Source organism: Eleginops maclovinus, chromosome 14 (assembly GCF_036324505.1).
Source record: "Eleginops maclovinus isolate JMC-PN-2008 ecotype Puerto Natales chromosome 14, JC_Emac_rtc_rv5, whole genome shotgun sequence".
In the NCBI taxonomy this organism is placed as follows: Eukaryota; Metazoa; Chordata; class Actinopteri; order Perciformes; family Eleginopidae; genus Eleginops; species Eleginops maclovinus.
In genome coordinates this window covers 5,821,881-5,849,848 of record NC_086362.1, presented here as the reverse complement: position 1 = coordinate 5,849,848, position 27,968 = coordinate 5,821,881, and the positions used below count along the sequence as shown (strand labels likewise).

The window sequence follows — 27,968 nt, the reverse complement described above, 5'->3', positions numbered from 1 at the left end:
CTTTCTTAGACTGTATATATCTTTGTAAAAAAAAATAAAAAAATAGACGTGTTCGCTTTTTAATATTTAGACAAAATAAAATCAGGCAAAAATACAATACCCACAATGCAGTTCGTTGGGATACATCGGATGTCTTGCTTGGAACCGGAAGCGCAACATTATCACCCGGGCTGAAAACCTCTATGACTGTTTATATTTTGGGTGAATTTCGTTTGTTCAACTGATCAAAACACACTTGACTTGCATCGAATTTAAAACCGCACGACGGTTAGGTTTTTACTGAACGACCATCGAAGCAACAAAAGTAAGATTTGTATTTCATTTCATCACTCCGCCGAAAATAAGCCATTAATGCTTTGCAGCTAGCTAACTCCAGTTAACGTTTGCTGTGTAGGGCATGTTGGAAAATAAAACAGTTGATGCTGCTTTACACATATTTGCTACACAGATATGCGTACTTAACTATACAAGCTCGATGATGCATTATAAATAAATATACTGTCGTCTAGCAGCCAGAGCTAACACTTCTAACCTAGCTGTTAGCCTAATAGCAAGGCCTTTCACCATTGGTATTTCCAGTGATAGGTAGCATGACATATTTTTGAATTGAATGGATAAAGTATAAATACAATAAAATACAACTGTTTATGTCTTTATAGACATTCAAATTACAAAACAAAAAAAAAAGCATTAACAACAGAGTTTGGGTGTAAGTAGAAAGGTGTCTCGGCAACTCCTTTATTGACACCGTTACGTGTATTATACGTTTTAATCTCTTCTACTTTAAAACTGAATGTTATATCTACTCTAGCTGGCCCCTCCACTTCCTGTCACTATGCCCGCCCTTCTGGAGAGACCCAAGCTTTCCAACGCGATGGCCCGAGCCCTCCACAAGCACATCATGAGGGAGAGGGAGCGCAAGAGACAAGGTATGTGCGCCTGTGTTTAACACTGGGCTAACCGAGCAAACACTGTCACAACTGCAGAGGTACTAACCTGTACTTCTCACTGCAAATATTACGTTTCACTTTAGTTAATATGAATGTGTTTCCTGACTTATTATTTGCCATTTAGTCTGTTTTCCTTCCCAAACATCTACTTACTATTCGCGTAAATATGCAAATCTCTCTTCTCACTCAAAAATATTACATCATATGTTGTTATTGATGTCTGTCTTTTTGCATGACTGCAGGTGACCTCACAACTTAAGATAGTACCTTTTGAGATACTAGGAATCCAGAAAAGCTAATGCTTATTGATTTCTAAATGGCAAAATTGGAATGTGTGCAATTAACATTAGAAACCCATTTCAGCAGAGTGGAATACTTATAATTCACATTTCTAAACATTTTTCACATGTAGACAGCTATTACCCTTAAGGGATAATGAAATTGGAAACAACACTATTTATTTAAGTAGGATCTGCAAAACAAATTATTTTCATTCCCGATATCAAGTACAATTTACTTCTAGAAATCACTACATTGGGTATTTTAGGGATTTGAATGTATTTTGACCATTACTACAACTTGTGTGATCTTTTAGAGGAGGAAGAGGTGGACAAAATGATGGAACAGAAGATGAAAGAGGAGGAGGAGAGGAAGAGGACGAAAGAAATAGAGGAGAGGATGTCTTTGGAGGAAACAAAAGAACAGGTTTGAAGAAAAATATTATTTGCATTTTGGTTTGGAACAATTATATACACCATGGCAACTTGTTATCTTATTCTCTGATTCCCAAACAAATGTTTAGGTAATGAAGATGGGGGAGAAACTGCAGGGACTTCAGGAGGAGAAACACCAGCTCTTCTTACAGCTGAAGAAAGTACTTCATGAAGAGGAAAAGAGGCGGAGAAAGGAGCAGAGGTAGTAAGGATGACGCAGCTTTTTTTCAGTACTTTCAGTACATAACGGTATGACAGAATTCTGTTAATAAACTAAGCATTTAGCTGAAGTATTTTTGGTATTCATTTGCATTTTTGTTCTTTTCCAGTGACATCACAACGTTGACGTCGGCGAGCTACCAACCCAGCCTGCCCATGCACGCAGGGCAGCACCTTCTCAGCATTCAAGGTACGGCTGTTTCGAAGTATTCATATGCTTCTGGGATATCTGGAAAAATTGTATTCTCATCCTGTCTTTGCTTCTCTCAGGCAGTCCAGTCAGCCACAGTCGACCTGGTGCACTTCTCGGAGAACGTAGTAAACAGCTGTTCCCCGCTGCTGTGATTCCAGTGAGTTCACCTTTTGTGTTTCAAACTGATATGGATTCAAAAAAGCCTTTGTGTTTTAGAGATTTCTCAGATTTGCCCTTTCTCATATGTTTTAAGTCGTTGTGCTTAAGGGGATCGATATTTGGACACCACTGTTGCATACAACACAGTTTAACCCTCCTCTTCCTCCTGTTTCAGGCACGTCACTATCAGACCCCCGGCTTCGGCTCAAGCCCGGCAGAGCATGGACAGTTCAGCGGGAGCCAGGGGGTCCACGAGCCCTATGGAGTGGCTCAGGCCCAGCACCCCTCCACCTACGCCGCCGGACCATCAGTACCTGTCAGTTTCGCCAGCAGCTCTCAGATCAGAGGTAACATAACTTTGTTTAAGTGTCATAGAAAACCAAATGGAAATTATGTAGTAAAGTAAAAACAAACTGTCTCAATTTTGCATACTTCTGTTCTTACATTTGCTATTTCTAGTGCATAAGTGTGTTCTAATGTCAGGTATGGCAAAAATGAGTAACCAGTTGATTCACAGTAAACCAAATGCAGTCTTCCAAGGAAAGTCCCCAATTGAGAAACAGCATCAGTCAAAAAAAAAATCAAGATTTCCCTTTTATGTTTTGAAATATTCCCAAATGTATTAGTCAGAGGACGAGACAAAGTTGCTTTTGTTCTCCCACAGGTGCGTCTGCATTTCAGGCCATGCAGTACCTCCCCCACCAGCAGGCTGGATACCCTGTCCACAGTCACTTCACCTCCCAGCCTGGTCAGTATTGAGTTTTGAAAAATAACCCGACCGTGGTGTCTGTTTTCAACGTAATTGATTGTTGGTTAATAAATAGTAAACCCTGTATCTCATGCAGGGTATATTCCTGGAGCAGGGATCCCCCTCCAGAAGCAGCTGGAACATGCCAACCAACAGTCCGGCTTTACCGATGCAGTAAGAAATGACATATCAAATTGAGTCCTTCAAATCATAGTATTATTATTCGTAAGTATCAGACTTAACATCAAAATAAAAATGTTTGGTGTGACATGATTGAAGCAGCTAGCATAGACTTCATTACCTGCTCTTTTCTTCAGGTCATCCCTTCCTCCTCTGATTACACTTCTGTTTCTCTGTTCTGTCTCGTTGATGTTCTCACAGGGCGCTCTGAGGCCCATGCATCCACCAGCCATGCACCCGTCAGCTCCGGGACTGCTGCCCACCCCCTCCATGGGGGTCCAGATCCCCACTGCAAAGGTGAATCCCCAAACTCACTTTTCATTCTCACTCCCTCTCTAGTTCTGCCATTTAATCAGTGATGCTATCAGAATGACTAAAGGCATCCTGAGGCCTCATCCAGCAGTTGTGTTTCCTGTCATAAGTATAATTATCATAACCATTTAAGTGCGTCAGCTTGAAGGTTTTTAATTATAGCTTAATAATAGTGTTTCATAGAACTACTTAAACTGTTCTTGTGTAATTTGTTTATTGCAAACGGCTGATAACTTGTATATTTAGCCAATTAATCATTTCGAATGGAACTGTTAAGTCATTGTTTTCCTGTCTGGCAGGCGATGATGCAGAAACATGCGACAAATGCTTTTTCTGCTTTGCATTTGAATTATTTAAACTCAACCCTTGTTTACAGCTGATCCCTGACAAGGTTATAATGTCTTGCAATAAAATGTGCCCCATTTTCAGAATCTTTTTCGATCTGCCTGTTTTAGATACATTACTCCTCCACCTCTCGGTTCTATATCAACACCACATACTGTCAACATGTGTTTCTGTTCATGTTCACTTCATTTTCTGTTTGTAAATTCGCTCTGTCATCATGTTGTTCCATGTTTCCACCACCAGGCCTCATTCCAGAGCTCTCCCCAGGCTGCTCCTCGCCACGGCTTCCTCCCCCACAGCCAGAGCGGGCAGAGGTTCTACCACCACGGGAAGTAACTCACCCTCACCTTCATCTTCACCACCGCAGACACTTCACTCAAGATTCTGGAGAACCTTTTTCAACAAGTAATCGATTGATTTCAGCAGAAAGTCATTATTGTGCCATCTGATTGGTGTTTTATATCCTGTACAGTTTGTTTTTGTTGACTTTCTTAAAGCGATCTGTCGACTACATGCTTCGGTAGACTTTTTTTTTTTTACAAAACTCAATTTGTAAAGTAGGTTGTTATTTTAACTACACTGTACAGCAGTTGTGAATGTGCTCATGTGCATTAACATGTTAATATCTTCATGAAACAGAGCTTATCCTTTGTATACTAACATTCATTACTATGAGAGGAGGATTCAGTGTTTGCGCAGTGGCTTTTAATGGAAAAATATTCAGTTGAACTTAATCATTTTATGATGTTTTTGGATTAAATCAGCAAACAGTCACTCACACGGATGAATCCAACTGAAACTGAAAGACTCTATTCCACTGTTGCTGACTCGTTGATCACATTAGATCAATAACGCTTGGTTACCGCAAATGACATTAAAATGACTTTTCTGACAAAATAACAGATTTTTCCAGTGTTTTCCTCTTCTACAGAAGTCGGCTGTTTTAACACTTTAAGTTGCTAAATAAAAACAATATGCAAACAGAAAATCCAACAGTTTCATCTTTATTCTTTTTTGAGACTTTCTGCACAGTTTGGCTTTTGCTGTACGAACACAAAGAAAGGATACCAAACTGCCACGAGTTATCTGCTGCCTCCTGAATCAGCGCTCGGGGATCAGGAGCATGAAAATGAAATCCGACTCGGTTTCAGGGAAAGGCTCTCCGAAAAAGGGCTTTGAAGGACTTTTTAAACAGAGGGCAACTTGTTCTTGTAGCTAGTTTTCTTTCTTTTGGAAACCTTGAGACAAAAAGAGACTGAACCTTGGCAGTGCCATGTTGGTAAAGACACATTTCAGGTGAGGAACTAAACAGCAGGAGGGTCATACAGAGAAGAGGTACTGTACGGTACTCACTGAACAAGCCTCAACAGATCGGACTTAAAGCCCTTCATAAAACTGGAACGTATAAAGACACCACCCCCTTTCTTTCCCTGATGGTAGGAGCTACTGTTTGTACACCCATCATTCATTTCTAAAAGCTTTCTTCGCACCTTTTTTCATCTATTTACATCGTCGTCCAGTCAGATGCGGTTTGTACATAGAGAATCTTTACGGTAGACATTTTCAATTATTTATGAAAGTTGATTTATCTAATTGAACCCAAAGAAGAAAAATGAGGCAGAGGAGAAAACAAAGACAGACACAGGGAGAAGAGCATTGACGAGGCATTATCCCCTCCTTTCCCCCAGGTCCAGTGCGTCTCGCTTGCCCCTGAAACAGAATTACAAGAAGGAAAGACAAGAAAGAGGATAGAAAAGTCAGAAGAAAGTACAAAATAAACACAGGTAATGTTTTTTTTTTAATGATAACAGTGTATTAACCATCCTCGTTGCACAACCGACAGTTTTGAACATGGACAGTTTATCCTACAGCCCACAGTTTTCAGGAAATAAAATGCGTAAAAGTTTGACCCAACAACTACAGGAAGCAACAGACTAGATCAGGCTGTAAAATGAAGTGCGACCCACACAAAGAAACATAACGTTGCTCATAATAGTGCTAACATGAGACAAAAAGTGCTTTAAGGAGTAGGCAAATCCTCAGTGGCACACAGCTTAGGAACCATCACCTCATTCAGGCTTTACATTTTCAATACACTCAGCCAATTAGCTACATTTGTGCATTTAAACCTTTACATCTTCAGGTTATCTCAATAAATCCAGTGTACACAAATATATACACAGTAAAGTCATTATGCACTTATATGGATATTTCCAGTGTAGTGGATTTTTCATAATGATCAATAACATTTTAAAGTGACGTTTTTTTGGACTTGCATCTTGTTGACTGGAGTTGCCTTCCCCCCCGGTCCAATGATGAACAACTGTATGACGTCACACACACTCACACTGGCATGGCACATGCTGGTGGCCTGTGGTGTAACACTCAAACACACACACACACACACACACACACACACACATACTCGTCTTCAGGCAGGCGCGGGTCAGGCGGTAGTTTTGGAGGGGTGCTGCTTATGGATACAGCTGTTGGCTCTGTATTTACCTGCAGTGGCTCATTTACCCAAGGCTTTGATGCCGATTGCAGATTCTTCATCCATTGCATTTAGAACAGTGATCTGAAGGAGAAAAAGACAGGTTATATAAGCCTCTTTTATTGAGCGTGTACACATTTTGTTTATTCAAGTGACAGCACGGACCAGGATCTCCTCGCCAGCTTCGTGCTTGCTCTCTATCTCTTTGCCCAGGTCTCCCTCTGGAATCTTCAGGTCCTCTCGCACGTCCCCGCTGTCCTGGAGCAGGGACAGGTAGCCCTCCTGGATCCCAATCAGCTGACAGAGGGGAAACGTAGGAAACAGTAAGTAAGTGAGTAAGCAAAACTGCATATAGATTTATGCAGGTGTAATGTTTTTCGTAACCACTGAACTAACCGTCATTGAGTGAGCATGCATGTATGCAGAGGTATGATCCCACTGATCATGTGGCTGTGTACACCCTTTAAATCTAGGGTGGGGAAACCTGCAAAAACTGGTTGAACCTGCTTTATACTCTATAGTTACTAACCAGCAACTAGCTAACTTTGTCTGCGTTGGTGCTAGGCTGGTAGCGGGAGAGCACCAGTGTAAGGGAAACAGTCTTCCTGAGAAATTCATAGTTGACCAATAATCATGGGACTTTTGCGAATAATCATCTAACTTTAATATTTCCCCCCTCCAGCAGCCATGCAGAATTATGTCTGGAAAGCTTGTGCAAATCTGTGAAAATTGCTGTGATATTTGAGATGTTCCTACTCCCTAAACTCCTTCCCCTCAGGCAGTCCATTACAAAAGTTTCTCATCAAGCCATAATTACTGACTGAGAGCAGGCAGCCCTAGTTTTCCTCCACATTGACTTAAAATATGTGTATATATGTTATTAAGAGTATGTATTTTCATTAGTGTTGAGCATTCTGTGGTAACAAACCTATCCTTTTGACTTTTGAAAGGAAAAACTGTCCTGGTAGTGTGTTATTTGACAGACCTATTTAATGATGTATTTTAACAATTCATCATGCTGTCTCACCTGGTAATCCATTCTCTTGATGTTGGGGACGTCCATGTTGTGGGTGGAGGGACAGATATCTTCATGCTTCTTACCAGAGAAGATGTCAATACCGATCATGTGGACCTGTGCGAGCAAAAAACAGACAGAAAGGATGAACCATTAGCTAAATGGCGCATAGATGTGTATTCATTTAGCAAACTCTGAACTTGTGTTTATTTCAGAGTGAGTCAAAATGTACAGTTTACACTTCAGTTGTTTGTCATAGTTATGCACTGAAGCCCTCTAATATGTCTTTGTATATCAGCTTCCTTGTGTCCCAGCACTGCAGGACGTACTGACCTTAGCGTGGCCGTGCTTGCCGGTCTTGGAGGTGGACATCTCAACGATCTTGCAGGGTCGGCCTTTCAGCACCACAAAGCCGTTCTTACGCAGAGCAGAGCACTGCATGGGGTAGGTGGCGGAGGCTCCGGCATCCCCGGTCTGGAAGTCCAGCTCTGCATCTGCCATGCTGCTGTGAAGGCCAACACACAGGAGGTTATATACTTTCATAATCGATTCGATTCAGGTTACCATCAGGGCTAGGAAGTGTATTCATTTCATACTTTGACATTAGACGAATTTAGCGATGCAATTTTCCAAACACTTCAGATTGTTCCGAGCAAAATTAGTTCTTCATGAGTATGCTCACACTGGCTATCCCTCAAATGGGTTAATAAATGAGTGGACATGACAGTAAAACAGAACTTTCTGCACATATTGTCATATTTGATTCTATCATCTCATTGGGGCTGATATGTGTATTGACCATCAGGGCAGCCTGAACTATATTTAGCTAAATGTATGATTGGATTTCTTTAGCATGCACACTAAGTAGTTTCTGTACAAGTGAGTCCAAGTAAGGGTTAACTGAGGACACTTTCATTCAGGGCTGAGCACAGGGCAGGGCTAAATAAAGCAACAGAAACATGGCTGTTAGCAAGCCAAACCTGTTCATAGAATACGTTAAAACAAATTCAAAGTTAGAATGTGTGTTTTAATATGTAGCTGTAGTGTTAGTCATCAATGTGTGTATGTTGTTAAACTTTCTAAATGGCAGTGATGTGGCAGAGGCACCTGAGCTACCTCGAATACAATAGCCTGTATATTTAAAGAATAGAACTGAACAAAAGAAAAAGGTTTCACTAACTTTCACTCACAGCATTTAAACAAATCATCTGGAAATATAATTTACATGTTATGGACTAAGAGCAGCTGTTGACCAGTGGTGGATATCAACAAAATATATTTACTAATACTGTACTCAAGTAGAATTTTGAGGTACTTTACTTTAGTTGAGTATTTTTCCTTTATACTTCTACAAAACTACATTATGATAGCATCACTGACCATGAAACTGGATCCAAATGCAGCGGTGTGTGTGTGTGTGTGTGTGTGTGTGTGTGTGTGTGTGTGTGTGTGTGTGTGTGTGTGCGTGTGTGCGTGCGTGTGCGCGCGTGTCTGCAGTGTTGAATGAGATTGTGGCCTAGTACGTACAGTGTGTTCCCGGGCCCGCCGGTCGGTGTCCCGCACACTGACTGTACTCAGGCCCGGGTCTGTCTGACACACACATGCAGGCAAAATGATAACCTGAGGCCCCTAAACCTGTCTCGATATTACTGTAAAGCTCCATGTAAACTATCATTGTTATCGAAATCCTGAGCCTGTCGTCCACGGATATGGAAATTGCTTGCGTTCGGGCCCGCTCGTGTAGAATAATGACTAGGCTAATACTTGTAATGGCTTTGGTGGTAGATAGTGTAAACCACAGATACTGTATTAGATGAACATGCTGGCTGTTCAGCCGGCGGCATGTGTATGAGCGGTTAACCTCATATTACATGTCAAATGAATCAAAGTATTGCGATGTTAAAACAATTAAAAGTCAAGTATTGTACCATTTCAGCTCACATGTCAGAATTAAGCTCTTGTTAGGGTTGATACAAATAGCAAGATCTGCTGCCAGTTCTAAAGTTAAAGCTTTGTTATTAGGGTACTTGATGGGGGGCGTTTAAAGGGAATATGCCAGCCGCAGACAGACATGTGCAAAGGATAACCCGTCTGCTCAGGCGCAAACACGCCCCGTCTATTCGATGTTTTGATAAATAACTTACCCTAGTGATAAGACCTCTCTCCTCTTATTTGGTTAATATTCCCTTTATTTTCTCCCCCTGTATCTGTGCTCGTCTGGCCGGGGTCTGTCTCCTCCTCGTCGGGCACGTTTGGCGACCTCGCTCCCTTTTTCTTCCAGCTACCTCTTTTTATTCCTCTTTCATTCCTATAATGGTTGCTTCTCTCCCCTCTTCTCTCCCTGCTCGGTTATCCAGGTTGCGGTTCACCTCGTAGAGAGGCACACACCGGTGAGTCAGCCGCCGGGCCAAGAAGAAGCACCCAGGACCCCGCTGTTTCTGTACAGTCTGTCTCCACCTTCCCTGGCTCTCCCTCATCCAGCTCCTCAACACTGAGTCAGGACCCCAACATAATAAAGTAAACACTAAACTTCCTGTTGGAACTTTCACAATAAAATCCCCATACGTAAACGACGTTATTACAATTGTATTGGACAATGCTCATGGAGTCACATAAGAATAATAATGATGATAATAATACTGATTATTATTATTATTATTATTATTATTATTATTATTATTATTATTATGCATATTTAAAAAACATTTATTATAAATATAGTTAAACACCAACACATATTTTATTATGTTTTTATCCTAATATGTATGTATTTTGCTACCATTTTTTTGTATAGCACCTTGAATTTTTTTTAAATTCAAATTCAAATTGCACTCATAAATAAAATTGATTAATATTATTATTTTTATCAAAACAAAGTGGCGTAATTATACACTCTTATTTTGAAGGTGCAGTTGCAACGTTTCCGGTCTCCTCTTGGCTCACTTCGTAGCTTGATGCTAATGCTCTCATCCTAATGCCCCATGAGACAAACCTCAGGAATTTGCATTCGGTGGTTTTTATTCTAGTGCAGTTTAAAAACTCAGGTGTTCTGGACTTATTTATTTTGCATGGAGCTTATACAACATTTTCTTAATTAGTATTTGGTTTGTTCATTAAAATAAAGTGGTAGTTTAAGTTTTGCTGCCATATTCCATATGTCTGAGACACTAGAGCCTTTTACTTGCATATTAAAGTATAACAGCTCTCTTCCAGATGTAGTGAAAGCGTAAGGAATATCAGTTTATGTACTTTCCATTGACCAAAAGGAAGTTCAAGGTGCATCTTTCTTATAGTAACCCAGCATCTTCAAAATGTCAGCATGCTCCTCTAATTCCCTCTGCTAATAATAATTGCACTTATGATTAGCGTATTTATTTCTATACAGAGACACATTGCAAAGAATGGTTTCAACGAACTTGGCAGTTATACTGCTGCTAAATTTAGAGCCATGAAAGTAGAGATCTATGACCTATGTGCTCAGGGCTGTAGGCCAGTTAAAGGCAAAGTTATTGTATCCTCAATAAAGACATTTTAACCCAAACCCACGGCAAACCTTTAGAGCTTAATAACACTAAAGTTCTACAGGTCATAAAGACACATTTCCAGACAGCTCATCCAGCAATCAAATCCAGCATTGATGTTTAATTTAGGATAATGTATTTATTCATTGCAGAACAGCAGAAAGCCATAGCTGAATCAATATGCAATATGGTCTGTAATTACTCAACTATGTAACACAGTAATGATAAAGTAAATGGATAACATTGAAAAGCAAAGGTGGATTTAGATATAGCTAGGCTGGTTGAAAAATGCCTTAAATCAGCCCGTTTCTGATCATCTTTTCATCTACATTTCAGAGGAAAATATTGTACATTTGACTCAAGTACATGTATCCTAAGGTGTAATCATGTGTCACTGTAAACTAACATTGCTCATCCTTACTAATAATATATCATTAAGAAAAACTAACAAAAAAACTACTCTGGCATATAATAGGGACCCGTGTCATTTTTCAGATGTCTTTGAGTTAACAGTTCCACCAAAGAGACATTGCTCCCGTACATTTATGAGATAATTTGAGAGAGTTGAAATTATACAATATTTCCCACGTTTTATTTTGTGGCCCTTTGAAGGGGGGCCATCTCCAGGTAGAAAACCACTGAATTGACTCTATTAAAAGTTGATCATCAGCTGCAAATTGGTCGGAAACACAACTGTGCTACTGCAAGCAATGATATTAATTATTAAAGCCTGTAATGTCATATCCAAGACGGCTCGACAGCGGCTCTTCTTCCTCCGCAGGCTGCGGAAGTTCAACATGGACTCCAGGATACTCTGCAACTTCTACAGGTGCACCATCGAGAGTATCCTGACTGGCTGCATCACCGCCTGGTATGGCAGTTGCACCGCCCTCAACCGTAAGACTCTACAGAGGGTGGTGAAAACTGCTCAGCACATCACCAGGACGGAGCTGCCATCCATGGAGGACCTCTACACCCAGCGGTGTAGGAAGAAGGCCGGTAGGATATTAAAGGACCCCCATCACCCCAGCAACAATCTGTTCTGTCTGCTGCCGTCTGGCAGACGGTACCGCAGCATCCGGACCAAGACCACCAGACTCAGAGACAGTTTTATACCACAGGCTATAAGACTACTGAACTCCTGAGCTGTGTGAATGTCTACTCACATCTGTTTATAGTACACACATACATATATATATATATTATACACATCTGCCATACATATCTGTTTATAGTACACATATCTATATATTGTACATATCTGCCATATATATCTGCTATACATAATATATGCATCTGTCCATACCTCCTCATTCAACAGTGTAAAGTGTTTAAATACTTTCAATGTATTCCACATATGTATATATTTCACATCCTCAAATCTTTATTGTTGTTACTGTAAATATTCTTCTCTCTTTTTGCACTATTTTATTTATGTTATTTGCACCATGTATGTTGAGTTGTTGGAGGAGCACGCGACATAAGATTTTCATTGCCAACATATACGCTGTATCTGCTGTGCATATGACAAATAAAGCCTTGAAACCTTGAAACCTTGTAATGTATGATCATTTATCAGTCCAAGTGACCAGGTTCATTTAACTGTGACATATTATTACACAATGACAATAAGTAATATTTTAGGTGCAGGGCATTTAGAGGCCCTTGTAAGAAGTGTAGCTACCTGAGTGTGGAGCCAGAGTAGAGGGCAGAAAATAAGCCATTTGATTTGATATGATCCCCTGTACTAATACACCGCATCCACAGGGAGGCACTAATGCAACATCAAGGATGCCAACTGCCGCAAAACCCAAAAGAAGAAGAAGAAGAAGAGAAAAGTTTCGCAAAGAGCCAGGGGGAGGGGCCTGCGGAGTGATACCGAAGTATTCCGACAGCGAGCATGACCGACACCGAGCCGCCGAGCGCTCCACTGCCGGCACCTGTGGAGGATGAGCCACAGCCGGAGAGGAAAATCATAGGTGAGGGAAGAGAGTCCTTCTGATAGCCTACAGATGTGTGAGTGTCAGGTTATTCAGCAGTCTGGAATCTTTACTTTGAATCCATGTTTTATCGATGTGAGTGTGATAAACAGATTTATGTCGATTCAGCATAATTTGCATAGTTTTGCAACTCATGTAGACAATGACACTTTTTATGTCGTTTTTTTTGTTAGTGTAAACTTTTGCAAGGTAATGGTTTTTAAAAAGTGCCAACTAATGGAAGTATGACGGCCGATCAAGAATCTGTGTTGCGTTTTTGGAGAAACACGTGTCCTGATTTTGCACATAGGAAGTAATTGTTTATACCAACAAAGGCATACTTCTATTGTAAAACCTAAACACACTTAGGGGCTTTTATTGGCACACTTTCTGTAATTCGGCTCATAGTTGACCTCAAATTAGATCACTACTCACAGCTGATTCTTCCTACTTTTTTTTGCACACATTTTGAAGGGGCTTCATTTAGTTTTTTTACACTAAGAAGGAAAAAATAAAAGCTCAATATTTGTTTAAGTTTGTTTAACAGTTTGAACACATGACCTACATTTCCTCTTTATCAGCTGTAGTGCGCTACCACCCGGTTTTGCACGCGCTCAGGTGCACATAATTGAGGAGCTTGCGTCCCAATTAAACGCATTGAAGTGATATTTTTTTCAGACGAATTTGTCTTGAAAGGGGGACAATTCATATTTTTGTCACCATTTCGGAAAAAGGACAAACATAGCGTTGTTGTTTAGCATGCCCCCTTCCTTCCTCGTGACCTGGTGCAGACCTGGTTTCAAGGTCTACCAGTTAATGATTGACACACACAGCTCCCTTTTTCTTGTTGTAAGCAAGGCTGCCATTGATATAAGCAAGATAAGAGGCCTATATTGTGTTCTGTAAAACTGTCTTATGTGAAATGTCACTGCATTACATATTTAATCATGTGCTACCTTTTATTGTAGCCACCTTGGTCCAAGGCACAGTGAAGTGGTTCAATGTGCGTAATGGATATGGCTTCATAAACAGGTATTGTGTTTCTTCAAAAGGGTATCTGCATTTCTTTGCAATTTTAGTGCATCTTCAAAGTTGTCTGTAATTGTCCTCAATAAATCCAAAGTTAATCAGGTTTTATTTATCACAGAAATGATACCAAAGAAGATGTGTTCGTACATCAGGTAAGGTGAAGGGCATTTTCTTGAATTAATGTTAATGGATTTATTTGGAACCATTCTTTGATGTTAAATCTGTCTCTTCAGACTGCTATCAAGAAAAACAACCCTAGGAAGTTCCTCCGCAGTGTCGGAGATGGGGAAGTAGTAGAGTTTGATGTGATTGAAGCCACCAAGGTAAGACTCTGGGAATCCATTTGGTAGTATGGCATTATGAAAATGGTTTCAAGATCTGCTGCTTTCTATACTTTTCCCATTTCTTTGGTGTCCCACAGGGCTCAGAAGCAGCCAATGTAACCGGTCCAGGCGGTGTTCCTGTGAAAGGTAGCCGCTATGCACCCAACAAACGTCGCTTCCGTCGGCGGTTCTTCCCCCGGAGCCCAAGGCCTGACGATGAGAAAAACGCTGATGGTCAGTCATCGGCTGTTGAGGGCGAAGGATCAGGAGAAAATGATGGAGGGAAACCTCAGCAGCGCCGCCGGAGGCCCCGCAGACCACGGCCAGAGGCTCAAGATGTAAGCTGAAAGAGAAGGGTTGGCACAGGGAAAAATGTACAGTATCTCACAAAAGTGACCCCTCACATTTTTGTAAATATTTTATTATATATTTTCATGGGACAACACTGAAGATATGACACTTTGATACAATGTACAGCAGTCAGTGTACAGCTTGTATAACAGTGTAAATTTGGTGTGCCCTCAAAATAACTCAACACACAACCATTAATGTCTAAACCGCTGGCAACAAAAGTGAGTACAAGTGAAAATGGCCAAATTGTGCCCAATTAGCAATTTTCCCTCCCCGGTGTCATGTGACTCGTTAGTGTTACAAGGTCTCAGGTGTGAATTGGGAGCAGGTGTGTTAAATTTGGTGTTATCGCTCTCATAATGGTCACTGAAAGTTCAACACGGCACCTCATGGCAAAGAACTCTCTGAGGATTGGAAAAAAAGAATAATTGCTCTACATAAAGATGGCGTAGGCTATAAGAAGATTGCCAACACCGTGAAACTGAGCTGAAGCACTGTGGCCAAGACCATACAGCGGTTTAACAGGACAGCTTCCACTCAGAACAGGCCTCGCCATGGTCGACCAAAGAAGTTGACACACGTGCTTAGCGTCGCATCCAGAGGTTGTCTCTTGAAAATAGACCTATGACTGCTGCCAGCATTGCTGCAGAGGTTAAAGGGGTGGGGGGTCAGTCTGTCAGTGCTCAGACCATACGCCGCACACTGTATCAAATTGGTCTGCATGGCTGTCGTCCCAGAAAGAAGCGTCTTCTAAAGATGATGCACAAGAAAGCCCGAAAACAGTTTGCTGAAGACAAGCAGACTAAGGACATGGATTACTGGAACCATGTCCTGTGGTCTGATGAGACCAAGATAAACTTATTTGGTTCAGATGGTGTCAAGCATGTGTGGCAGCGACCAGGTGAGGAGTACAAAGACAAGGGTGTCTTGCCTACAGTCAAGCATGGTGGTGGGAGTGTCATGGTTTGGGGCTGCAGTTCATTGAGGGAACCATGAATGCCAACATGTACTGTGACATACTGAAGCAGAGCATGATCCCCTCCCTTCGGAAACTGGGCCGCAGGGCAGTATTCCAACATGATAACGACCCCAAACAGACCTCCAAGATGACCACTGCCTTGCTAAAGAAACTGAGGGTAAAGGTGATTGACTGGCCAAGCCTGTCTCTAGACCTAAACCCTATTGAGCATCTGTAGGGCATCCTCAAATGGAAGGTGGAGGAGAGCAAGGTCTCTAACATCCACCAGCTCCGGGATGTCGTAATGGAGGAGTGGAAGAGGATTCCAGAGGCAACCTGTGAAGCTCTAGTGAACTCCATGCCTAAGAGAGTTAAGGCAATTTTGGAAAATAATGGTGGCCACACAAAATATTGACACTTTGGGCACAGTTTGGCCATTTTCACTAAGGGGTGTACTCACTTTTGTTGCCAGCGGCTTTGACATTAATGGCTGTGTTGAGTTATTTTGAGGGTACAGCAAATTTACACTGTTAAACAAGCTGTACACTGACTACTGTACATTGTATCAACGTGTCATATCTTCAGTGTTGTCCCATGAAAAGATATAATAAAAATATTTAGAAAAATGTGAGGGATGTACTCACTTTTGTGAGATACTGTACAACAACCTTTGACCAGATCCCAAAGTTCAATAAGTGTCTAGCAGCTTTTGGATTGAAGAGAGTTTTGATTTTCTCATGTCAGGGTGAGGCTGGAGAGCAAAAGAACGGAGTGGCAGAGGGCGACGAAACACAGCGACCTCAACAGCGCAGATTCTGGCGCCCATACCGCAGGTGACATGACGTTTACATTTTTATGTTTCCAAATAAAAAAACTGAAAAGCTGACTTTCACCATGTCCTCTGTCACAGGCCGTTCCGTCCACGGACACCTGCTGAGCAGGCTGCAGACGTTGAGCAGGCTACTCCAGAAAAGAGCCAGGAGCATGAAGTAAAAGTGAAGCAGATGGAGTCCTCTGAGGGCCCCCAGACCAACGGAGAAGTAGCTGAGGACCAGAAGCAACAACGCCCCCAGACTAGACGTCGAAGGACGAGGAACTCTGAGTCCTCGACCTCGAAAGTGAGTAAGAAGATTGTAAAGTGCATCAAGTGATATATGAGCTAGTTGTAAACTTAGAGTTCAAAGTTCATAAATTGAACTCGACTTGCAAGTGCAGAGTATATGCAACACATAAAGCTAAGCTTTTAAATTTAAAAGCTTTTCTTTAAATATATTGTACATGGCTGTTCTCCAGCTTGCCTCAAGTAAAAAAGTAATGTCATTGGTATAGTTGACAGCGCAGTGTTTTACAATATTGGCTGATGCTGCCCCACTGTTTCTTCAATTGTGTCATGTGACCTTGTGGTATACAGTAATTTAAACATCACTGGGTCGATTCTGTTTTAGATTGAAAGCCATTTGGGATAATTCCCTGAAAGTTTAACTTATGGTTTGCTATTGCAAACTTCGTATCTTACTTGCACACATTGCAGAATGATACAGAGAAGTCTGCTTCAGAGCCTGGTACCCCTCCTCCAACCTCCAAACCAGGTGACCTTAAGTCCACAACAAAATCACCCAAGTCCTCCCCTAAAACATCTCCTGAAAAGCCAAAATCACCCGAGGTAAGATGTTAAAAGTACCTTTTTTCAACTGCTCTCTAATCTGTATGATCACCAGTGTAATATCTAAATTGTTTTTGGCCAAAGCAGGGAGCTGCCACAACAGACCCAGCACCAACAGAGTGATGCTCGTGAGAGGACAGTCCTGTAACCCTTGGTAAGAGGTGGGTGAAGCAGGGTGGTGGACATGGGGTTATAGGGTTGCACTTCCTATTCAGATACAGGAGCCTCATTGGCTCGCTTCTTTCAGAGGGCGAGGAGACGTACGTTAAGATGGTTGTTTGGCTCTTTTGATGTCAGCTCCTTTTAAGTATTTATTACATTTACATTTATACAATTGATTCAGTTTCCAACACAAGGTAAAGCAGTACAAATATGCTTCAGAGGCCGTACTACTGTGCTGTTGCCCTCGAAGTTAAGCTACCAAAGTTTACTGAAATTGAAACGTTGACTCTAATTAACTGTATTATGTCGACAAATTTCACATAACTGTATTTGGTTAGTTGAAGGCAATAATATTAAGTTGAACCTTATTAAAACTAATAGTATTGATTTCAACTAACCTAGTCAACGTTTCAGTTTTTTCGGTGTTCCTCAAACAACTTATTTAGAAAGTTCTGAACAAGCTGCATTTGAATATGTTCTGATGGATGGATTTTCACGATTAAGTGATGGTATTAAAGGAAAGGTGAGATTTAGGAGTCAGCCTATGTTAATACAGGGCTTTTCAGAGTAATAGCTTAAACTCTATGAACACGGATTCCAGATGTCTTTGTCTTTGTCTCTGTACTGTTCTTTCAATCCTCTCCCATGTGGGTTTTTTTTATTCTCCTTTTCTGTAGGTCCTAGGGTTGGAGGACTGGACTTATTTCAGAACACATGCACTGCTCTCCCCCCCCCACCCCCCCCTCCAACCCAGCCTGTCTTGCTGTCATCCCTCAGGCCCCCACCCCTCTCATTTTGTCTTGTGTTGTCCCGTCTAGTAACTGATTTCTGGACAGGGATGAGGTAGGGAAATGGGGGATAAAGGTAGTTTTGGATGCATATTTAGACATTGTAACTGCGTCTTTAAAAAAAAAAACATGGGAAATGATAATAGAAAATCTGCTTGGTAACCCAGTTATTCCAACCCCCCTTTAAATTAAAAAAGGTGTTTTCTTTAATTGCCTGGACGGGACGCATCAAGTAGTTTATAGAGGAACCAACCTTGATTTTTATTTACATTTTTTAAAATGTGGTTGAAGAGGAGAAAAACCAAGCAGGTGTGAGGTTGGTGGTGCATTGTGGGAGTCCGTTATGTTCTGTTGCCACCTCCAATAAATTCTTATAAAAACATGCTACACCCTTCATCTCCTCAGTTGAGGATAGATTGATTTAAAAAGTCAGTCTTTATTCTTTGTTTTACTTATTTGTGTGTGCTTTTTCTTTGGAGGGGATATGTGCAATGTCAGTAGTTGAAATGTTAATTAATAAATCATGTTTGCAAATCTCAAGTTGCAGTCCTGATTTCTTCATGAATAGGGTGCACATTTAAAGATACTAATTTTGTCTGCATTTGTGTAAAAAAAAAAAAATGGATTCCTTGAAATTGCTGGAGATCTTCACAGGTGTTTTCAGTAACCGTATTTACAGCAGCATCATAATAACAGGTCCTCACTTAACACCCTCAATACACATCTTCAGAAGGTAGTGATACACACCAATAAAGAATAGACAGCAAACGGCACACATGTACACAATACAGAATAATAATCTACTCTAAACAGGCAGCCTGTTCAATTGCACAACTCTCTCTAGTCTAGTGCAACAGGCTTCTGTTTACATCACCAAACAACCACTGGAGTGCATAAAGAATTACAACATTTAGACCCTCATACCTTAATATCAACACCCGAATAAAACACTATGTACACATGGAGTACTAAAATAGAATTTCTTTTACAGTAGCATTTCTGCGGGTTGTGCAATACGTTTCTCATGATCAGAAATATATATTGTGATTGCACTTTGCTTTGGCTGAGTCGACACAGATTTTCTATTAGGATCTAAATGATGTTTCAATCTCTCACATTTACAAATGAGTGTTCCCAGCCTAATTACAAAGTATGCAAGCACACCATGATGATGTACTTGATGTATATGTTATTCTTGAAGGAGGGGGGGGGGGGTGTATCCAAACTCTGAATACCTATTGATGTCTCTGTAGATAAAGTGCAGGAATCCCAAAGTCTCTCCACCGCTGTCTTCTGTCAATATTGCCACAGAGTGCATCACCATGGAATAACATCCCACCACATGCGCAGGCAATGCCTCAACAATTCTTTATATTACAGGAGTCTCCTGTTTGTCAAGGCTCCATTGGTAACCTGATATTGCAGTGGTACCAGAAATGGGACACTTATCACACACCTTTAACACTGCTTTGGCACCACAATCTATATGAATACATCAATTAACCTCAATATACATGTCAGAAAATAATAATTCAGACCCACATACACAGTTCATCCCAAGCTAAAAACAGTCCCATTTCTCTACAGACGGAGACCCCTCAGTGGTTGCTTTCCTCCCCCAAATAGTCCAGCTCAGTGCTGGGCTTGTCCAGATCCATGTCCAGATCCAGGTCCATATCCATCATTCCTGAAGAGCGCTGTTGGAAGTTTGCTGCAATCTGGTCGAAAGTTTTGCCCCTGGTCTCTGGCACAAGGAAGAATGTGAAGATTAGGAAGAAGATGAGGAGTGCTGCGAAGATCAGGAAGACGTACGGCCCGGTCGCGTCCTGGGAGAGGATGGGAAGAAGTGCAGATTACAATTAGGAGAATAAGTAGACCATGCTTATTAGTGTGGAATATATCCCCAACATCATCAAGGTAAGTTATACTCACAGCAACAGATGGGAAGCACATGCCAATGATGAAGTTAGCGGTCCAGTTGGAGAAGCCGGCCACAGCCATGGCAGCCGGTCTTGGACCCTGAGAGAAGAGCTCAGCTACGAAGAACCAAGGATGGGACCCGGACCGATTTCAAAGAAGGCCACAAAACCAAAGATGGCCAGCATGCTGATGTAACTCATCCAAGGAACACGCTCCTATCAGGTGGGAGGAAAAGAGGTTCAGTGGTTTGTACAGACAACATCAAAAACAGTGGAAGAATGCTTGCTTCTCTGCAGAGACTGACCAACAAAGCAAGAGCCATGGTCATGATGACGGCACAGATGGACATCCCACCAAGTCCCAGCATGTGGAGTGTCCGCCGACCCATCCTCTCTATCAGGAAGAGCTGCATAACAAGAAAATTAATTATTCTCAGGAGATATTCTCTTACATTTTCTACTTAAGTTGCTTAAGGTGTCCACCTAGTTTGTTCTGCAATATGCTTCATTGAGAAAAAAAGCTAGATTTTGTATTTATGCTAACAGTCCCTTTAACAGTGATCCTTTGAGCCAAACACTAACAATGCTAACATGTTGATGCTGATACTAGCAGATTTAATGTTGACCCTGTTTGCATGCTAACATTGAGCTAATTTTGGCCAATTACCAACTTTATCTTAAGCTAATAACAATGGTGATCTGCTGATGGCGCTAGATGAAATGTGAGGGGATCATCAAAGTCTTGACAACTCTTCTTGAGGAGGATATTCATTTTTATACCAAATTTCAAGCAATTATCACACGCAACCACATGGTGGCGGATCACCAGCAAATAGTGGACAGACCAAAGAGTAATGCTACAAGTCCTGCTTCTTAAGCAATATTTCGACATTGAAACATCTTGACCTGTTAAACCAAACTTGACCTTTTTGAACGCAGGAATGTTTGAGAGGCAGGCACAAGAAGAACCTGCAGTGTTAGAGATATTAGAAATCAGAGACATGTTACTAACCGAGACCACAGTGAAGGCACAGTTCACCACGCCTGCTCCTATGGTGGCATAGACTGGACTCTGGACTCCTGCCTTCATGAAGATACTGGTGGAGTAGTAAAAAATCTGACCAGAGGGGGAAACAGATCAAAATGCTGTCATATTATACAGCACTGATTCACTATCCTTTTCGAGACTCTATGCAAATTGAATTGATGTCATTGGTACAACTAAAAATGTAATTAAGGAATACTGTGAAGTGGAATTTAATAACACGTACAGCATTGACCCCAGACAGCTGCTGGGAGAGCTGCAGCATGATGGAGATAATGATGGGCTGCCGGTAGAGCGTAGAGCGAAAGAGCTCCAGGATGGACACCTTCCTCTCCATGTCCATCTTCCTCTTCTCTTCCTTCATCTCCGCCAACATACTGCTCACTTCCTGTCTCCCCGTTAACCTCCTCAGTCCTGCACAAAGAGGCATGTAAGTCCTGATATTCAAAAGGTCTTTATGTTTGATTAGCATATTCTATATGAGTTTTGGGACCTTTTAGACACCTGTCCTAGTACATTCAGACCCATACATATTACTGAATGTCTTATTGTACAGCATGGTTGGAGATATTGGCTGTAGAGATGTGTGCATTCTCTGAGATACAGTATAGGAAGAGAATACATAAAAAAACAACTCAACAGCAGTTTCTCTTTCCTTATATAAAGATCCGGTTCCTCAAGATAATTGAAGACTTGTTGTGAGAAATTCATGATGGAACTATTTTTTTTATCAATCAAAATCAAACATTTTTTAATGTATTTTTTGGCACTAGAGATCAGCACAAACGGAGTGTCATCTGGTTCCTTTATAAGCAATAGAAAACAGACATTTCTACAGCCAAAATATCTAACACTTAGAGATATTGTGAGTATCTCTCACTAAAACAGTATAGATGGATATTGCAGCCTTGCTCACCTCTCTTCGCTTGGTGCTCCTGGCAGCGGACAATGTAAAGGAAGCGGGGGCTCTCTGGGCAGAAAGGCAGAAGTGCCATCTGAAGAACAGCTGGAACGATTGCTAAACCCAACAGAATTGGCCACAAGTGTTCAACACCCAGTAACGACTCCAGACCAAGGATCTGCATAGAGGGAGGGACCAAGTGTGAGGGCATTGTAAACTAATGTAAAGTAAGAGTTATTCCAAAATATACAGAAAATAGAGAGAATTGTTTTATAATCTCTGCCACATTAATATGACGGTGTGCTGTCCTACCTGTGCTATGAGAATACCCGTGACTATAGCCAGTTGGTGCAGTGTCCCCAATGCCCCTCGCAGGCTTGTGGGAGCTATCTCACCGACATACATCGGAGTCAAGCCTGAAGCCAACCCTGCAGAGAGAATAAATTGCATGAGAAAAAAGTCAAATGCAGAAGTAACCTTTAAATATGTTACTGCAAATGTCGTTACTAAAAAAAACAGAGAATAATGGATTGCTCACCACAGTAGAGACCGATTACAAAGCGGCCAAGGATCAACATTTCAAAGGAGCGGCAGAGCTTGGACAACCCCATCAGACTTCCACCAACGAAAGCAAACATGTTGTTTATGAGCATTCCTTTCCTCCTGGAAATAAAACACAGACGAGCACCTTTGTAGAAAGATTTTAAATTGTACTTTGACACATTTCATGTCAAAGGATTTTAGAGAGAATCCTACATTTGGGACAAATATATAATGGGACTAAGTGAATTAGACAGACCTCTGTTAGCCTCCAGAGAGCAGTGTTGTACAACAATATTGAAGGCTTAAATTAGTAGTGTAGTCTGATATTAATAGTAATTGTCAATTGTTACTTTGGTAGGACGTATTTGACTTGATTTGAATTAAATTGTTTATAGATCATGATCATCACAAATGTGAAAAAAATTCCTTTGTTACAAATCAATATATTTTAAAGATCCTCCAAACATTTTTTACTCTGCTTTGTATACTAATTTGGGTCTCATATGTTTATTCACCTACAAAAATGATCATCTACTCTTTCTTCCTATATCCCCTACGTCCAAAAGATATGCCAAACATGTCCCAACACATATCTGAAAAATGGTGGGTAAATAATATGTGTCGATTTTAGAAAATGATGTTATAAATGTGACGGTTAAGCCGCCTTCTGCACATACACCATCCTGCTCAGTCGTAAAAGCTGTGCCCCCCACATTTTCCTCTCCACCATGTCTCACCATGTCCCTTCTTACAGTAAGATACAATGTTAAAAATAAACTCTTCTTTGTGCACTGGATACTTGAGTTGCATCTAAATCCCTTTGACCTCAGGGGTCGCAGCAGTTCCCACTGTCTTCATCAGCCACATCGATGTCCGATTGCTTTTTTTAGGAAGACCTTCTCCTGAGTGCCCCGAAGCTGAATGCTCCCACCCCCCCGAACCCCTCCTGACCCAGTGCTGCCAGCTCTGTTTGGATCCCCTTTCAGTCAGTTCAAAATGTGGGCTGCAATCCAGCATGCATCCCAGCTCGGGTTACAGAGGGAAGCTTGGATGACAAAGAACATCCTGGGAAGAGTTTCCCCTGTGACAGACTGGACATTGGGATCCATTTTGGATCCATGCAGAGGTGGAAAGGAGACAGTGATGTATTATGACTCCTGGAGGTGGAACAATTAACAATTTACCTGATTGTCCGAAAATAAAGACAGAAATGACTCTGGTATTAGATCTGGTAGTTTGGTTACAGTACGTACAGTATATTGATTTTCGGTAATTATTTAGGTGTGTTACTGTTCACAAGCCTTTCTGTTTGCAAGTGATTTGAATAGTGACATTAACTAAAATATAAAATAATACATCAGGAGCACTACAAATGTTTTTTATGTTTTTCAGAAGCTTGGGTTCATTCAAAAGAACATGGTACAAATATCTCAGAATTCCAGAAGAAACCTATCCTGTGTGTTTCCCTACCTGCCCAGCCACTCGGAGACGAAGCCCACACAGAAGGAGGACAGCATGCCACCAATGGAGAAGATGGCCACGGACAGGGACCAGAGCGAGGTGAGGGTCCCTGCTGGGATGGGCTCTCCATACCGTTGGATCCATGTGGCATTGTACTCCTGCTCAATGATCTGCACAGAGGTGAGAGGAGACCCAGACACATGTTAAACAGACCCTGGATCGCAACTACTGTTAAAGTAACCTATTCAGAGATTTAGGATCTCTTTGAAAGCCTACATGGTTTGTGACCCTGATAACTGGATTTAAAGTCAGCCTTTGTTAATTTAACACATTTGATTGACACCAAAGTCTAATTTCTGAGCATCAATCCTTTTTTGGGATAGACCAAAAGTAGCACAGAGTCTTTAAAGCTGCCTAGTACTGATATGGAAAGCTGACATTGAATGCATGTCCACATTTTTAGAAAAGGTCTCCTAAAAACATGCTTATATTTCTGTAAAAAATCTATTACGATTGGCTCCTGAGCTGGAGCCGCATCTAAATAAATGAAAAGGAGTAATTCATTCGGAGGATGCAACATGCAGAAAATAAAATGTATTATTAAAACACATAAACACTTGGTGTCCTCTCTCAGCTGTATTATTACTGTTGACAAAAACATCACACATAAAGACACAGCGGCTCAGCTTCTATTCTAGGTTTACTGTCTCTGTGAAACTCCGTCAGCTGGGTGGTGTTTGTAGTTGAGTTTAACGATAGGCCAGCACTGAGTCAGAGAAACTCACCTGACATGGCTCTGCGTCCATTCTCCTCTATGACTCTATGTCACTAATGTCCAGCAAATGTGTTCACTGTTTTATGTGACGTATGAGTATATGGAAGAATTGAATGACTTGTACCAGTCCTTATAAAGCAACATGCATGTAGGGGAAGTCATAAATCACATATTTCTCACATGCAGTACCCGAGCATGCCTTCATAATTGAACACCACATGTGGCTGCACTTTGAGCAGCAAAAGCATGTCAGGTTTGCAAAAATCATGAGCCTCTATCTATATATATATGCAGTGTTTAATGCACAGGCTCCATACGATTGTGCAGCAGCATGTTGCCTCCCAAATGAGACAGTAAACTAATCCAATAACTACCCTTTTCCTCATAAACAAGGCATAAATACCCGTCTTTGTAGTTACACAAGACAGGTTTTGGCATTGCTGTGTTTCCATAAACACAACTAATATGCTCCATAAACTTGCTCTGCTGTTTCATAACTCCCTTGTATTTATATTAATGAATCAAGCACCATTTTCCAAGTATATTTTCTAAACACCATCGGCAGTGTTTGAAGCATCATTATAAAATCAGGGAAAAACAAGAAACAGCTGAGTTGACATCTGGTAAAATGTCACGGCCCTCCGCATCAAACATCAGCAGTCCTTTAAACACACCTTCTTTATATAATGAGTATTAGCACCAGTTTGGCACCTTTTAATGGCTTTTTTTTGGCTGATTCTGATCATTGTCTGAGGGATCAGTGCTTAATTTTTACCTTCTGCGGTGCATTGATGACGCCGATATTGTATCCAAAGTCCAGAGAGCCCAGGACAGCCGTGAAGACCGAGAGAACAAAGGTTCCAGTCACTGTCTGAAGTACAAAAACACAAATATAGAGAGGTAAAAACATTGAACATAAAGTGTACCATGGATAACTTGGATTCATTTCTGTACTGTAGCTCTTCTGTTGCCAACAATCGACTATATATAACTGTGATCCTGATGAGAAAAGACTCTCTCTTTGACTTCCCTCCAGTTTCCCAGCAGGCTACAAGCAGCTGTCTCCACGGTGACAGATGAGACAACCTTTTGGACATTGGGTCTTCCCCTCAAAGGGCGTTTAAGTCTTAAAGAGACCTTTCATTAACCTGCATGTTGGTTACAAAACAGCTTAATGCAGACAAATGAACACTTTTACAAAAAAAACGTGGTGATTTTAAAAGCTTTCGAAAGGCTCACAAAGTGTTTGAAGACACACCCAGCATGGCTTACTGTAAAGTTGACATTTTGATGATGTGGGCCTCCTGACAACAACAATGTCATGTAACTCTAAACTCAAATGTGGGTAAAACTGATCCATCTTCTGTATTGTTTTCAAGGGATTATTCACCGAATTTTGAGTTTGTATGTATTGTGTGTAGCCTATTTATAACACTGGCTTGACCTTGCTGTGTTGAATCCCCAGACAAGTGCTGTTTGGTGTTCATGGACCAAAACAAAAGGTTGTGTGTGTGCTCATGTCCTTGCAACAGAAAAGGTGAACCACAGGAGCATTCAGTTATGCTCTACTACACTTAATGGTAACTGCTTTTCATTAAACATGACATAGTTGAATGCTCAGTAATTCATTTACTTCTCACTTATCGTCAATTAATCAAATTCCTTACATCTCGTAGAGTGTGATTGCTTTTTGCTTTGTTTAAAGTTTACACTATTTATTTTACACTGTAGGTTTGAGTTAGTAAATGTTCCCACATCCATGGAACATCACCCTGCCCTGTCACAGACGGTGTTCGTACATGGCATACAAACATAACTCTCCGATTTGAGATGAAACTATGCAGAATCCCAGGAGGGACACCTAAGACTTATTCAGACATCCACCTGCCCTCGAAAGCATTTCTCAAAAACAACTTCTGGTAGCATCCAACACAGGCCTTGTTTATGAGGGTGGTGAAAAGGAACCAATCAAACCAGGTGGCCTTTAAGAAACCCACAGCACTAAGCTCTGACCTGTTAACTCACACATTTGGCTGGCCAAGGTCACTGCTCAGGACTAAATAAGGGCTATACTCCTTCAGATTAGGGCTGACTTGATGGTTTGTTGTCCACCATGATCTGGGTATTGTAGTTACTGGTTGTTACAAAGTACATTGTTGTTGATATGTCAATGACAAAATAGGCCATGTCTTTTTAAAACGTTGACAGTACACAACATTTTCTAGATCTGGCTTAATAAATCTTATTTATATTATTTTAATTTTCAGATCATTTTTGCTCGGCAAATCAACAAGTCGGTTCTCTTTTATTGGATAATGTAAGGTAAATATAAATCCAGCATATCAATTAAATGATGTTCCCTTACAGTCTTTGCGTCGGACCCAGATTAAACCGTGCGTAAAATCTCTCCAGATACAAATGCACACCGAACACTGAAATACGCACCGAAAAGACGTAAGGCTGTTCCTTGCACGTGCGATTTGTAAAACAAAACCAGCCACATTTATATGTTTTGAAAAGCTTTCCCAAAATCGTTACCTCCCCTCCAAGTTGTTGAAACCCGGCCGGCATGACTTTGGCAGCTCCAGGCCCTGAGCAGCGGTCGATGACAGATGCGTCTGGTGCCAAACGGAGACACGTGAAACTCCCTCAAAAGGACAACAAGCTCCGACTGAAACGTGTGTCACTTCAGCAACAAAAAGAAGTATGTAACTGAAAGGTAAAATCCAAAAGAGAATCCAGAAGTAATCAGCCTGGTGCCCTCTCTTCTTTAAACTTTGTGTTGTGCCCGTCCAGCTGGGATAGAGTGACACCCACACACCGACGTGCACGCCTCTCTTCGTATCGAGAGGGAGGTGGAGGGGGGCTGTCGGGGGTCAGGCTTCTTCAGGGCAGAGGGGCCCAGTGGGCTGATCTTGAGGTCGTCCAGCAGAGGTCGAGACGCTAGCAGGAAGCCTTTTACTAACCTTAACTACTATTGGCTAGAGAGAGAGAGCCAAGAACCACGAAGTGCAACAGAAAACGTTCTTACCGTGTAAGTGTGTGTGTGTGTGTGTGTGTGTGTGTGTGTGTGTGTGTGTGTGTGTGTGTGTGTGTGTGTGTGTGTGTGTGTGTGGGGGGGGGGGGGGTGGTGGGGGGGTGGGTCTGGTTTTTATTATGCTGTCATGGAGATGAAGGAAAGTGAGAGTGCTGTGATTACATATTAAGATTCCAACAAATCCC

General features: G+C 41.4%; 4 protein-coding genes across 14 annotated transcripts; 2 read left to right on the top strand and 2 right to left on the bottom strand.

The window, feature by feature from the left end:
* The first annotated feature begins 107 nt into the window (after positions 1-107).
* Positions 108-4,807, top strand: gps2 (G protein pathway suppressor 2). Of its 5 annotated transcripts, none has more exons than XR_010167252.1 (11): positions 108-304; positions 812-929; positions 1,546-1,655; positions 1,753-1,868; positions 1,993-2,072; positions 2,153-2,232; positions 2,410-2,581; positions 2,899-2,982; positions 3,080-3,207; positions 3,364-3,459; positions 4,063-4,807. XR_010167252.1 is itself a non-coding variant. In XM_063900242.1 (11 exons), the coding sequence occupies exons 2-11, from the start codon at positions 836-838 to the stop codon at positions 4,153-4,155; spliced, it is 999 nt and encodes a 332-aa protein (XP_063756312.1). In that variant the 5' UTR covers positions 108-304; positions 812-835; the 3' UTR covers positions 4,156-4,807. The 5 variants fall into 5 exon arrangements, 4 of the variants coding, with proteins under 4 accessions (XP_063756312.1, XP_063756310.1, XP_063756311.1 ...); XM_063900242.1 differs by having other exon boundaries at positions 1,753-1,865; positions 3,080-3,156; XM_063900240.1 differs by having other exon boundaries at positions 1,753-1,865; positions 3,080-3,156; positions 3,352-3,459.
* LOC134875653 (eukaryotic translation initiation factor 5A-1) lies at positions 4,275-9,828 on the bottom strand. Of its 4 annotated transcripts, none has more exons than XR_010167253.1 (6): positions 9,473-9,828; positions 7,662-7,833; positions 7,341-7,445; positions 6,479-6,610; positions 6,245-6,397; positions 4,275-5,529 (listed from the first exon to the last, which is right to left on the bottom strand). XR_010167253.1 is itself a non-coding variant. In XM_063900244.1 (6 exons), the coding sequence occupies exons 2-5, from the start codon at positions 7,827-7,829 to the stop codon at positions 6,335-6,337; spliced, it is 468 nt and encodes a 155-aa protein (XP_063756314.1). In that variant the 5' UTR covers positions 7,830-7,833; positions 9,473-9,828; the 3' UTR covers positions 4,275-5,529; positions 6,325-6,334. The 4 variants fall into 4 exon arrangements, 3 of the variants coding, with proteins under 3 accessions (XP_063756314.1, XP_063756313.1, XP_063756315.1); XM_063900244.1 differs by having other exon boundaries at positions 6,325-6,397; XM_063900243.1 differs by lacking the exon at positions 4,275-5,529 and having other exon boundaries at positions 5,605-6,397.
* Positions 9,829-12,691: 2,863 nt separating this feature from the next.
* LOC134875883 (Y-box-binding protein 2-A-like) lies at positions 12,692-18,642 on the top strand. Of its 4 annotated transcripts, none has more exons than XM_063900596.1 (10): positions 12,692-12,828; positions 13,797-13,860; positions 13,976-14,009; positions 14,091-14,180; positions 14,279-14,518; positions 16,234-16,322; positions 16,400-16,607; positions 17,021-17,152; positions 17,240-17,306; positions 17,992-18,642. In XM_063900596.1, the coding sequence occupies exons 1-9, from the start codon at positions 12,750-12,752 to the stop codon at positions 17,273-17,275; spliced, it is 972 nt and encodes a 323-aa protein (XP_063756666.1). In that variant the 5' UTR covers positions 12,692-12,749; the 3' UTR covers positions 17,276-17,306; positions 17,992-18,642. The 4 variants fall into 4 exon arrangements, with proteins under 4 accessions (XP_063756666.1, XP_063756667.1, XP_063756664.1 ...); XM_063900597.1 differs by having other exon boundaries at positions 17,240-17,313; XM_063900594.1 differs by having other exon boundaries at positions 17,237-17,306.
* Positions 18,336-27,713, bottom strand: LOC134875881 (solute carrier family 2, facilitated glucose transporter member 4-like). Its single transcript, XM_063900593.1, is given in 12 exon segments — positions 18,336-19,928; positions 20,035-20,156; positions 20,159-20,237; positions 20,327-20,428; positions 21,034-21,138; positions 21,293-21,480; positions 21,983-22,145; positions 22,280-22,395; positions 22,506-22,630; positions 23,981-24,141; positions 25,522-25,617; positions 27,285-27,713. Coding segments are annotated over 12 exon segments (1,518 nt in total). The 5' UTR covers positions 27,318-27,713; the 3' UTR covers positions 18,336-19,700.
* Between the last annotated feature and the right edge of the window lie 255 nt (positions 27,714-27,968).

Excerpts from the sequence above, each read along its gene's own strand:
- LOC134875883 (XM_063900594.1), top strand. The coding sequence starts at position 12,750 with ATGACCGACACCGAGCCGCCGAGCGCTCCACTGCCGGCACCTGTGGAG. Across the intron at positions 12,829-13,796 it reads GCCGGAGAGGAAAATCATAG|CCACCTTGGTCCAAGGCACA; the intron begins GTGAGGGAAGAG and ends CTTTTATTGTAG. Across the intron at positions 14,010-14,090 it reads AAGATGTGTTCGTACATCAG|ACTGCTATCAAGAAAAACAA; the intron begins GTAAGGTGAAGG and ends CTGTCTCTTCAG.
- gps2 (XM_063900239.1), top strand. The coding sequence starts at position 836 with ATGCCCGCCCTTCTGGAGAGACCCAAGCTTTCCAACGCGATGGCCCGA. Across the intron at positions 2,073-2,152 it reads GCACCTTCTCAGCATTCAAG|GCAGTCCAGTCAGCCACAGT; the intron begins GTACGGCTGTTT and ends TGCTTCTCTCAG. Across the intron at positions 2,233-2,409 it reads TCCCCGCTGCTGTGATTCCA|GCACGTCACTATCAGACCCC; the intron begins GTGAGTTCACCT and ends CTCCTGTTTCAG.
- LOC134875653 (XM_063900244.1), bottom strand. The coding sequence starts at position 7,829 with ATGGCAGATGCAGAGCTGGACTTCCAGACCGGGGATGCCGGAGCCTCC. Across the intron at positions 7,446-7,661 it reads GCAAGCACGGCCACGCTAAG|GTCCACATGATCGGTATTGA; the intron begins GTCAGTACGTCC and ends TTGCTCGCACAG. Across the intron at positions 6,398-6,478 it reads AAGCTGGCGAGGAGATCCTG|ATCACTGTTCTAAATGCAAT; the intron begins GTCCGTGCTGTC and ends TTTCTCCTTCAG.